Source organism: Xenopus laevis, chromosome 1L (genome assembly GCF_017654675.1).
Source record: "Xenopus laevis strain J_2021 chromosome 1L, Xenopus_laevis_v10.1, whole genome shotgun sequence".
Lineage (NCBI taxonomy): Eukaryota > Metazoa > Chordata > Amphibia > Anura > Pipidae > Xenopus > Xenopus laevis.
In genome coordinates this window covers 44185837-44199305 of record NC_054371.1, presented here as the reverse complement: position 1 = coordinate 44199305, position 13469 = coordinate 44185837, and the positions used below count along the sequence as shown (strand labels likewise).

General features: G+C 38.4%; 1 protein-coding gene across 2 annotated transcripts in view; it reads right to left on the bottom strand.

Moving 5' to 3' along the window:
• Positions 1–13469, bottom strand: part of zdhhc2.L (zinc finger DHHC-type containing 2 L homeolog) — a 60373-nt gene that overhangs the window by 17997 nt on the left and 28907 nt on the right. For both annotated transcript variants that reach the window (XM_018244652.2, NM_001091582.1), the window contains 5 exon segments: positions 11460–11554; positions 5239–5359; positions 3695–3764; positions 2000–2032; positions 228–348 (listed from right to left, as the gene is read on the bottom strand). In XM_018244652.2, coding sequence (XP_018100141.1) covers positions 228–348; positions 2000–2032; positions 3695–3764; positions 5239–5359; positions 11460–11554 — 440 coding nt within the window.

Below are 13469 nucleotides of genomic sequence, written 5' to 3'. Positions count from 1 at the left end.
CAGGTGTCCATATAATTGTTTTGGGAAATCCTAATAAAGGGAGAGGAATAGTTGGTGCATGTCCATATCTTAGATTAACCGAATGATATTCTAATCAGATAATTTGGCTACTAGAACTGAGGCAAAACCATTTGATTGTTTTCTATTAATTTCTAATCTATGAAACAATGTCTTAGAAATAGACTAATTAAAATGTTATCCTTCAGACTTTTACATTCAGAACTTACCGTCCAAAATTTTATGAAGTACTGTAAATCTGTGGCAACGATAAAAAGGCAGTAGAGCAGAGAATACGCCAAGAAGAGCAGAAAAAACTTATAGTTGGAGAATCCGACACAATTATTCACCCTATGGAAAAAAAAGTGCATAGCATTAGTGAGACAAAATCATTCATACAAAACCCACCTCTCAAATACAAAAAGAAAACATAAGCAATAAAACTGGTCTTTGGGGGATGTTTTATACATTTCTTAAAAAAGATCAAATTTAATGTTCAATCCTCACCTTGCATTTTTTATAGCCTACAAATTTGCCTTTCGTAATCAATTTGCCCTGGCGCCAATAACACTGCCTGAAATACAACCAGCAACATAGTCCTTGAATTCCTATGAGACATGCATAAGCTGCTCAAAATAGGTGCTCCCAGAAACAGATTTAACTTCCTAAAAATAGGCACAGAGGCACAGAAAGAATTGCTGCTAATTATCTATTATTATGATTTTGTGCATTGTGGAGTGGAAGCAAAACTACAGAGATGCTTTGGGAAGATTTGGGAAAATTTGCTAAAAAAATGAATTGATCGCAGAGACAATGAAACAGAGCAGGGCTGTCCAACCAAAGGCCTGCGATTTGGATGTAGACATTTAAGGCGTTTTTATGGTCCCTAACACGCTATTTGTATGACGTGTACGATCTTGATATTATTACATTCAAACCCTGAACATGAAGTATAACATATTCTACTAAATGGAAAAAAAATATACACACACACTAAATAAGATGAACATACCCTTAATATAGTAGAAGCCTTAATAGACATTAGTTACAAAGGTAATAAATTATGTGCCAGTGGAAGGTATGGCAAGATTTGGTGAGACTCTCCAAGCAGTGTACAGGGTACCAAAGCAAAGTAGGTAGACCTTCTTCATTAAACACATAGGAAATAATATAGCATATGGTGAAACATATAAGGCATTTAAAAAAAGGACATTCAATAATGAATTTATTCATGTATATGGTCAGTATCCAAGCAAAACAGATATGTCTTTCGCTATGTGCAGGGCAAGTAAATGACTAGACAAGGGAAACCACAGGCCCATTCTATGAAATCTCTGTAAGGATTTGCCATCAGCCTAGGACTGGGCCTGTTTTACAGTTGGGAGGGTGAGCCGGTGTCGGACTGGGGAAAAAACTCGGGAGTATCTACTTATACTAGATATACCATGACCTGGATGAATGGAAGTCTTCATAGTCAAAAAACAACAGAGATTTACTAATAAAAAGTATGTTGAGAAAATTTGGGATACATTGCTAACCCTCTACCACAAGGGTCCCCAACCTTTTTTGGTTGTGAACCACATTCAAATGTAAAAAGAATGGGAAGCAACACAAGCATAAAAAAAAGTTCTTAGGGATGGGGCTGTGATTGGCTGTTTGGTAGACCCTGTTTGTCAGTACACCGGTTTTTTATGCAACCAAAAGGTGCCTCCAAGTCAAAAATTCAGAAATAAGCACCGCTGGGAGCAAAATCCAAGGAATTGGTGAGCAACAAGTTTTACTCATGAGCCTCCTGTAGGGGATCACTGGTCTGCAACAAACAGTAGTGGATATTCTGTAATGTGCACACAGTGTCAAACATGTATATCTAGGTACTGACACAGAACTTCCTAGGTTAACAATAGCACAGAGAGCATCAACGGACCATCTCAGTATCAGATTTCTATTGAGTAATGAACAAAAGTATACTGGGTTTACAAGCAAGAAAAAAAATGGTGCTTACCAAGGGCAATGATGGTCCATTTTCAGAATACACCTAAACAGACCAAAAACATAATTAGTAATGAAAAATTAACTGCCACTGCACAAAGGGTTTCCTTACAATTATACCCTCCCGCACATAATCTACAAGTCTACCTTTTAACGAATTTCAAATAAATGGGGTAATTTATAAACATTGGCCAAATGTGTTCCTGGCCAGTTACCCATGGCTACATCTGTCTCTAGTACAGCACAGATCCCTAACATACAGGGAGGAACAATGACGTAAAGCTGCTGTGGTGTATCCCTAATTAGAGAGAAAGTTGATACAATGGTGATGCAAAAAATACAAATATTAACTGTGCACACCATGTATGTCTGTCCTACATGTACAATACAAGGTGCACATGGAAAAAAACAAATGGGTTTTAAATAGGGATGCACCAAAGCCACTATTTTGGATTTGGCCAAACCCCCAAATCATTCGCAAAAGATTTGGCTGAATACCGAACCTTTTCCGAATCTGCATATGCAAATTAGGGGTGGGAAGGGAAAACATTATTTACTTCCTTGTTTTGTGCTTAAAAAGTCACACGATTTCCCTCCCTGCCCCTAATTTGCATATGCAAACTAGGATTTGCACTGGGTTCAGCCAGGCTGAAGGATTTGGCCGAATCCTGTTGAAAAAGGTCAAATCCTTTCCGAAACCCGAACCAAATCTTGGATTCGGTGCACTCGTTTTAAATGGGTTATAAGCGCACACACACACAAAAAAAATCGCCCAAAGATAATTTTGCAACATACATGTGGCTGGATCTGTAATTGCTATTGAAGATTTTGTCTCTGTCCTTTCCTACACTGCTGGTTCTGACTTTTGAATGGCAGTGTAGCAGTAGCCAGCTTTTCTCCTATTCGCTTTGCATGCTTCTTCATGGGTCTACAATCCAGGTACCGATTCTAATAGTAATTACTTTTACAAATTACCTTAAAAAACTTTCAAAAATGTTAATCAATGCATAAGTATGGAAAGTTTCTTAGAATGGCATTTCCTTCCATTACACAACATTGTATTTTTGGCTTTACAAACCCTTTAAATGATCTAATAACATTACAGCATTAGCACCAGAGACTTCAACATCTTGGACAACAGTCTAAAGTGTTTCTTAATACATTTCACTAACAAAGTTTTATTATTACAACTCAGAATAAAGGCTGGTACTGTCTGTACTGTGAGTGACGCTAGGGGTGTCATCTCTTCAGGATTAGTTATGCTATCCAAAAAGGGAACAGAACAGTGATACATACCATTAAAAATAACATCTGACTCAGTGCTAGGAGACAGCTGTTACATGTTCACCTACGATGGTGCAGCCATTGTATACTAGCAGATGGCCTGTATGGGTCTTTGAAAGTGTGTATATATTTTTTACCTTTCAGACAATGCAAAGTATTGTGTATGTGAGAAATAACTAGTTTTCTTTGCGTGCAGTATATCGATATTCTTGGACAGAAACACAGATCAGCTTTGTGGTTCATTCTGCCTTTTCTGGCTTTCGTTCAAATTTACGGCTGTAAACATTTGAGAAGAGCTGAGCTTAACTGTCAATATGTGTCACTGCCAAACAAAAACATGATTTATACAGGCAGATCCTGACAGTGTGTCACCAACCCCTGCATCTAATCTTGAACCAGTGATCAGAGGAAAATGAGCCCGTACTTATCACAGACGGAGCAGTGATGACAGCGGTCAGGCTTCACAAGCTGGCATCTGTCACAGTATCTGATGGCTGAGAAGAGAAAATTATAGGTGGTGAGTAAATGTTTATTTTCTTTGTTCAGTATCTTGATATAAATCATCTCAGTCTGGATAATAAATTACATCTTATCAGCAGCTGCCCTAGGATAATATGGATCCATTAGATTTCTCAAGCTTAAAGAATCATTTGAATAAACATTAATCATAAATTAGGTACCAGGACAGTAGAACCCACATTGGGGAAAAGTGTGCATTTAAGTAACTTAAAGGGGAAATCCAGTTTCTGAACCAAAATTTGTTAAAGAGCCCCATATTTACCCCTAATATACCTTTCACTGTAATTTGTTCCTTTAAAAAGTATGAATAAATAACATTTTATATGCTGAAATCCAGCTGCAAAACAGTTCTCTTTCTGCATCACTGGAAACTCCATCAGGAGAGGAGGGACTAAACCATTGATGTTACATATTGTAACAACTTCTCCATGTCTTACAGAGAGCATACAGGAACTACATAACCCACAATGCATTGAGTGTGACATTCCTTACCTTATTGACATCACGTGTGCAGGGAATTATGGGATTTGGAGGATGCAGGCTGAGGACAGCTGACTACTGTTACATTTTTTTTTTGCATCTCACAGTAGTCAGCCAGATCAGCAGGATAACAGGGGCCAGGCTTATGTAACATAATAACCATATTATTACATTAAAAATCATATAAAGGCTGCATATTGTTTAACTGATGTATTTTGCTTGAAATTATGTCTACTTTTCAAAAAGCTTCAGTTGTAATCGGGTGGAGTTCCCCTTTCTATTCAGACCCTCTCCTATTCATATTCCTGTCTGTTATTTAAATCAGTACATGGTTGCTAGTTAATTTGGACCCTAGCAACCAGATTGCTGAAATTGCTAAATAAAACGCTAAATAACTTAAAAAACACAAATAATAAACAGTAAAACTAATTGCAAATTGTCTCAGAATATCACTCTCTACATCAGGGATCCCCAACCTTTTGAACCCGTGAGCAAAATTTAGAAGTAAAAGGAGTTGGGGAGCAACACTAACATGAAAAATGATCTTGGGTGCCAAATAAGGGCTGTGATTGGCCATTTATTAGCCCCTATGTGGATTGTCAACCTACATTGAGGCTCTGTTTGACAGTACACCTGGTTTTTAAGCAACCAAAACTTACCTCCAAACCTGGAATTCAAAAATAAGCTCCTGCTTTGAGGCCACTGGGAGCAACATTCAAGGGGTTGGGGAGCAACATGTTGCTCACGAGCTACTGGTTTGGGACCACTGCTCTACATCATACTAAACGTTCATGTAAAGGTGAACAACCCCTTTAATGCTGCATGGTGCTCAGGCTTTGGCTAAAAACAATACCACAAAACTGCTGTATTTTTATACTGCTGAGCTTTGTTCACAAACCTGTGGAGAGCTATAGTTTGCTTTTATTTGGTCACTTCCAGGTCTTAAAAATAACAATTAATGAGACCTACCTCCTGACATTGTCCTGGTGTAGACAGGGAGGTCCTTGGCCATCCTTCTCAAAACATCTTGCTGGGATTCCCCCCTTGGCTCCCTCTCCAGGAGTTCTTTGTCTGAATATGACAGATGAAACTAAAACAACATAAATTATAAGCTAATATAGGGGTGACTATTTCCTTATTAAAGCATGAAAGTATTCAATGAAAAGCAATTTTGTGTCCCTGTGAAATAAACCCTAATAAAATTAAGCTCTCGTCATAATAAACATGGTTAGGCAGTGTAAATTCAGGTATTATTAGGAAGGAAAATTTGGGAAGCCAAGTACCAGGTAATGCCATGTTGGAGTATAAGGGCATTTTCATAGCTTTGATTACATTTACTTGCACTCAAGTGGCTTTTATACTTGGTGACTATGGCTTTTATTATCTTACTGCTCATAATGCACCTCTGATAACTACAACATCATAAAAGATAGCTAAAAAAGAAAGTTCAGGTGTTATGATTGCTATGTCTCACCCTGACAAGAAAATGGCCAACTCTACAGGAAGTACTTTGCTATTGTCTTTAAGGGCAATGGCACACTGGATGTGATTCAATAAGAAATATCACTGGGCAAATTTGCACATATGCAGTAAACCAAAGCAACCAATCAATGACTATTTTTCTCAGCCAGCTGCAGGTTGAACAAGGAAATAACAACTTTGATTGGTTGCTATGAGTTACTGCCCAGGTGCATATTTGCCCAATGTCTACAAATGAGCCCCAATGTGTTTTGCACCCAGTTCAGTAGGGCTGGGAACATGTCGCTCTTTCATTTCAATGGCAATTTCTTGGACTTGCAGGTGCACTCAAGGGTCTGACAATTGACACACAATCACTGACGTTGGCATTCTCAAGCAACAATCCCTACAAGTGCAACTGCAAATCCAGACTTTTTCTACTGGAATTAATAATAGATGATTTTTTTTCACCATCTAGAAATCAGTGACAAACCACTGCATTGCCCCAGTGTGTAACACTCACTTAAAGAAAAACGAAACCCTTGCCTCCTCCACCACTCCCTCCATTGCCCCCCTCCAAGCTCCCTCCCCACAGCATGTATTCATTTCATAAGTCTGTCTGTAGTGAAGTGGAGTTCAAAGGCACCATCTTCTATCTCAGTAACGTAACTAGAGGGGGGCGGGCCCTGGTGCGTGACGCGCAGCCGGGCCCCCGCCCCCCTCCGTATGCAATTTTTCAGACTGCAGTTTAGTGGCGAGCGGACTGCCGGGGGGCCCTGAGGGGGTGCGGGCCCTGGCCCGCTCGCACCCCCTGCTCCCCCGGTAGTTCCGCCACTGTTCTATCTGCTTCTGATCCTCTTCTGTAGAGCAGTGACATGGATCTTGGAGGAGCAAGTTTTATTTAGGCCTTAATCGGCTTATACTGCTCATGCTCCCACAAGATCTGTGCCACAACGACAGAAGAGGATCAGAAGACAGACAGAAAATGGCCACATTGAACTCCACTGCGCAACTCAGATTTATAGCAGTTCAGCAGACAGGGAGACTTCTGAGAAGAATACATTCTGCGAGGAGGGAGCTTGGAAGGGGGCAGTGGAGGGGGACAAGGGTTTAGTTCTCCTTTAAGAGTTCAAGCATTTACTGTTTTTACAATGAGTTGCACACACTTTGCAGAGAACCAAACATTTAGCTTTAATGGTAACACTCCACAGTCATGGAGCACTGGTACAGCCTTTGCAGCACCCACACAGAGTTAAAGTTCTTTCACAATTAGGTGTTCTCACCCATGCCTAGACCAACTTGCATTGCATGAATGCAGCTTTATGGCAGAGTCGCCCTTGTAGGCTAAAATTGGGGACTAACTGGTTCTCATTTCTGAAGGGAGCAATAACTAAACTGCCACTAGCAAGACAATAGACATTCTACAGCAACCATGCCATGTTAGGGGAAGCTCTTTTCTTCTGGGCTCCTGGTGTCTGCAACCAAGATGTTCTGTTCGACCAAAGAAGTATTTCCCCTATTCCAACCTCTTTTTATAGGCTCCAGGTCTTTGAACCTCCCCTTCAAGAAGAATGATACATAAGGCCCAAACTAAAAACTTAACATTATCATACCTCCCAACATTTTTAAAATATAAAGAGGGACAAAAATATATGCCGCAGCGTGGCTATTGTTTGGTCATGCCCATTTATGGCCACATTCCCTAAGTACCATGTCTATTTTACAAAATTTGGCAGGTTATGAAAGGTTGAACACATTTCTAAGGGTTTAAGGGTCATGTTTTATGTGTTATAACAGTTTTGCTAATGAAAGTGAATTGCCTTTTAAGCTGCTAGTCTCAGTTCTCCCAAGAGACCTGCTTATCTTAAATAGTAACAATTGTATCTTGGCTTATCTTAAATTGTTATAAATGTAGCGAACTACAGGAGCTAAGTGTTCTGGGTTTTCTGCCAAAAAGCCTCTTAGTATTGTTTTCTGGTGTCAGTGCAAATCAAACTGAAACTCAGGAGATTTCATTTTAAAAACCCGGGACTGCGGGCTGAGCTGTCAAAATTCCCTCAGAAAAAGGGGACAGCTGGGAGGTATGACATACAAAACATAGTTTTTACTCATCCTAAATCGAGTCAATGTATTTATTTGACTGCATTCCCAAGTGGTTTTTGTTTTCTTCTTCAAAATTGATTTTTCATATCGACATACATTTTGCTATTGGAAGGTATAAAAAGGATCTTGAGGGTAATACATTTCATGCAATGAATTTAATTGATTTTCCAAATCAGCATTTGAATTGAAACGTATAAAAAGGATCTTGAGGGTAATGAATTTCATGCAGGATGGCATATGGATAGTAACGTTTGTATTTTTGCTGGCACACTGAGCCAACACAGTGAAGAGTTGGAAGCTCTGAGGTTTCCTTTTCAGGCATCCAATTTCCATTTAGCAGGCAGAGTAAATATTTAATGCCGCTTCCGCGTTGCTAGACGTTTATTCCATTCAACTGGCTTCATCTTCTTTAAATACAATATGAGCAAGCCTGCTTGGCAACGGTCTTTCTTTAGAAGTATTTTTGGGTCTGTGGCAGAACAATGCTTCTTAGACTGTTTTTAAGTATTGTTGAAAACATTTAATCATATATTATGAGAGTGATTGATCTGACACAATTAATCACTGACATTTCTTTTTATATGTTACTTTATAATTCATTGCATAATACTTGAGAGGTTGGCAGTTTGCAAGACATATCATCTGCTATATAATATGCAATGTCCCTTTTAGCAATCAAGATCCCTAATTTATCCCTCAGCCTGCATGCAAAGCCAGCTAATTCTAAAGGGAAATCAGTGGGATACCGCAGCCAAACTGCATTTATTTGACGGAATGGCAGAACCAATGATTGGATCATTTGGGGGCACAAAGTCATCAGTTTAGGGTAGGGATGCACCGAATCCACTATATTGGATTCGGCCAAAGCCCCCGAATCCTTTGTGAAAGATTCAGCCGAATACTGAACTGAAACCGAACCCTAATTTGCATATGCAAATCATTGAGGGGGAAGGAAAAACAAGAGCCGCGCTCTTTGTTTTGTGATGAAAAGTCACATAATTTTAAGGATTCGGTTCGCCAGACACAAGGATTCGGCCGAATCCAAATACTGCTGAAAATGGCCAAATACCGAACCGAATCCTGGATTCGGTGCATCCCTAGTTTAGGGTGCCTCATGGCACTGTTTGGCCTATTTCTTTTTTTAGTTTTGCCTGCTCAACTTTGGTGCAAGTTTGTCAAAACTGTTGATTTAACAAGCATCACAGACAATTATATAGTTTAGCTATAAATCACTCAGTCTCTACGAAAAAAACCCATATGTGCTCAGCATTAACAACTTTGTCAATAAAAACAAAGGCACAGCACCTGCATGGCAAATAGGTCGGGATGGAGCACAGGGTTGTCAGACAAAGAGATCCTCTGCAATCTATTGTCAATATATTAAGAGCATTAAGACACATAACATTAGACATTTAGGGGCCCATTCACTAAGTTCCAGTGAAGGAATAGAGGAAAAATAGTTCGAATTTCAAATGTTTTTTTTGGCTACTTCGACTATGACCTTCGAATCGAACGATTCGAACTAAAAATCGTTCGACTATTCGATAATCGAAGTACTGTCTCTTTAAAAATTCCTTCGACCCCCTAGTTCGCCACCTAAAACCTACCGAGGCCAATGTTAGCCTATGGGGAAGGTCCCCATAGGCTTGCTAACAATTTTCTGATCTAAGGATTATCCGTCGATCGATGGATTAAAATCCTTTGAATCGTTCGATTTGAAGGATTTAATCGTTCGATTGAACGATTATTCCCGCGATCGTCGATCGAACGAATTGCGCAAAATCCTTTGACTTCGATATTCGAAGTCGAAGGATTTTAATTCAGCAGTCGAATATCGAGGGTTAATTAACCCTCGATATTCGACCCTTGATACATCTGCCCCTTTACAAATGACAGTAAAAAAGTTACAATAAAGCTGGCTTGTATTTAATTTGATAAAAGCATTATATAATTATACTTTATTGTATACTGTAGGATTAGGCAGCATTAAGAGATGCAGGCAGCATTAAAATGCATTAAGCCCCCTCTAGATGTTAAGCTGCCTCACAAGCCCTTTCATTAAATGTGCCAGCTCATGCCAGTTTATATGCTTCATTATTGATTTTACAGCTGAACAAACACCCCCTGACAAATGTGCCAGAATAACACAATCATATGAGCATACACATGAGTTAAGCTCCCCTTCATTACATTCCCCTGGGAGTCATTACAATGACATTCATCACTTCGGGACAACCCGAGAAACCTGTTCCCCAACAACTACTGCAGGACCATACTGAATAGAATCTAAAATCAGGGCTGATTGTAGGTTTCATGTATTATATCCAGAATGTTTGGGACAGGGATTTCACACATAACAGGCCTTTCTGTAATTTGGATCTTCATACCTTAGATCTACTAGAAAATCATGTAAACATTAAATAAGTGCAATAGGCTGGTTTTGCCTCCAATACTTATTCATTATATATTGGTTTTATTATTACAGAGAAAAATCATTTTTAAAAATGATTATTTGGATAAAATTAGGTCTATGGGAGACAGCATTTCTGTAATTCAGAGCTTTCTGGATAATGGATCCCATACCTGTACTGAACTTCAGTTCTAAATTCAGTTCTCAGAGAACAATTCTGCCATTCCGATGTTATCCATTAATTAAAAAAATACCCTCCAGTACCCTCCAACAGTATTTAGCTCGCCGGATAACCAGGAAGTGCACTCGATTTTAGCTCAAAAATAATCATATTTCACCCTACCACTATTTATAGCCAAAAGTACTATCCTTATAGCATTTTGAATGCTGAGTAATTTTAATTACAGAGCAGAATGCAATTCTAATCAGACATTAACCCATGCTTTCTGCTATAATCTGATGGTTTGTTTGTTGCGGCAAGGGTTCCTTTTACATTTTGAATTATTAAACTCCATTCAAAGCTTGAGGTTTAAATCAGTAGCAGATCACCACATAATATGTTTGAGATTTCTACTTGGTGTAAATACTGTAAATACAGCTACACATATATACATATTCCTGTGTGAGTACAGTACTGTGGCTTGTTGTGGACATTGGCAGTGGGTTGACTTTCAGCAGGATCACTTGCCTGGTTGATTAAGATTATCTAATATATTTAAGAGGGATTTTATCGCCCCATTTCCAGGATTCGGTTCGGGATTGGGCCTTTTTCAGCAGGATTCGGCCAAATCCTTTTGCCCGGCCGAACAGAATCCTAATTAGCAAATACAAATTAGGGGCGGGCGGGAAATCGCGTGACTTTTTGTAACAAAACGAGGAAGTAAAAAAATGTTTTCCCCTTCCCACCCCCACTTCGGTTCAGTATTCGGGCGAATATTTCTTTATATTATAAAGTCTACAGAATCTAACATTATGCTCAGGCATCACTTAGGGTTGCCACCTTTTCTGGAAAAAAATCCGGCCTTCCTATATTCTTGCCTTTTTTTCCTATTAATAACATTGGCATCAAACATCATTTGTACCAGGCCGGTAAAATACCAGCCAGGTGGCAACCCTAGGCTCATTTTCTCTCAATCCCTGATACCCAAAATGATGTTTCACAAAAGGAACGTGTACCTCCCCAGCCCTGATGTTTTCACTCATCAAAGGTTCCACTTACTTCTTTAGCGGGATTCATAGGTAATGTAAAAATGGTCTTCCAGTAGGACCACACAAAGAGAAGGAGGAAGAAGTGATAGGCTATCAGGCACAAAACTGAAAAGGAATAAGAATACATACAATTACATGTCTTCACACTACTTATTTTATTCATTGCTTTAACTCTTTGCCTGTCAAATTACCCGGCACAGCAGAATTACATTTGACAACACCTTTAAGCCATTTCTTAGCTTGCCAGTGGCCATGCAGTTGGTCTTTCAACTGCATTGTCCTCTTTTAAACTAAACTAGAAAAACTGTTAATGGATCTCATGTAAACAGTAACACAGTTTATCTGTTTAATATGGGTGTTCTGTGTTCTTTTATGTAGGGCAATGCAAAAACTCTACATAGTTGACCCATACCTAACCTTAAAAGCACACACACATATATATATATATATATATATATATATATATATATATATATATATATATATATATATATATATATATATATATATATATACACATTCTTAAATCTCTGGTTTATTACAATGTATGTATCCAGCAGGAACTCAATTCAACAGAACATACCATCATGCGGTTATATAACGAAACAGATGAAATGGAAACATGTTGCTGTAGAAACTGAAGTTAATTGTTTGGTTGTACAGGTTTGGGACCTGTTATCCAGAATACCTAGGACCTGGGGTTTCCCCGATAAGTGGTCTTTCAGTTATTTGTATCTCCATACCTTAAGTCTACTATAAAAAAAATTTAAGACATTTAGGGGCACATTTACTTAGCTCGAGTGAAGGATTAGAAGGAAAAAAACTTTGAATTTCGAAGTTTTTTTTGGGGTACTTCAACCATCGAATTGGCTACTTCGACTACGACTTCGAATCGAACGATTCGAAATAAAAATCATTCCACTATTCGACCATTCGATAGTCAAAGTACTGTCTCTTTGAAAAAAACTTCGACCACCTACTTCGCCACCTAAAACCTACCGAGCACCAATGTTACCCTCGATATTCGACCCATAGTAAATGTACCCCCAAATAAACCCAATAGAATTGTTTTGCCTCCGATAAGAATTAATTATATCTTAGTTTGGATCAAGTAGAATGATCTTTTTTATTATTACAAAGAAAAGGGAAATACTTTTTTTTAAAAGGTGTATTATTTGATTAAAATCAAATGTATGGGAGAAGGCCTTCCTGTAAATCTGAGCTTTCTGGATAACGGATTTCTAGATAACAGATCCCATACCTGTAGTGCAATAGGGATACATCTATGAACTGTGAGGGTTAACAAAAACAATATTAGAAATTGTGCATAAGATCAGAGAGGTGTGCTCCAGTAACAAAAGAACACATAAATATTCTGCTGTCCAGATTAAAAAGCAAAAACAAAAATGCTTAAACTATTCATGAGCTTAATTCAGAAATTGCCTACGGAGTCCTTGTATGAATAATGGAGAGAATTCTGCAGAAATATTGTTACTGTCTTCTCTGTGAATATGGTAAATGTCATGCAAATCCTATCATTATTAATTCATTGAACGCTTCACTGCATCAAGTCTCTTGCGCAGTCATATAAATAGGAAATGCTGGACAGGACATGTTACGTTATGCTTGTACCTGATAATTAAATACAGACACTCATGATTAGTACCTGCAGTAAACTTTGCACAAAAAAGTTAAACAAATAAAATGGCTGGTGAATGTGTACAAAACATAAAAGTTGGGAAAATGGTAGAAATTATCTCTTAGTGAAATGTATTAAGACAATATGGCACACTTACTGTTTACACCCACGTGAGTCACATTAAAGGAAAACTATACCCCCAAAAATGAACACTTAAGCAACAGACAGTTTACATCATATTAAGTGGCATATTAAAGAATCTTACCAAATTGGTCTATATATTTAAGTAAATCTTGCCCTTTTATATCTCTTGCCTTGAACCACCATTTCGTGACTCTATCTGTGCTGCCTCAGAGATCACCTGACCAGAAATACTACAAC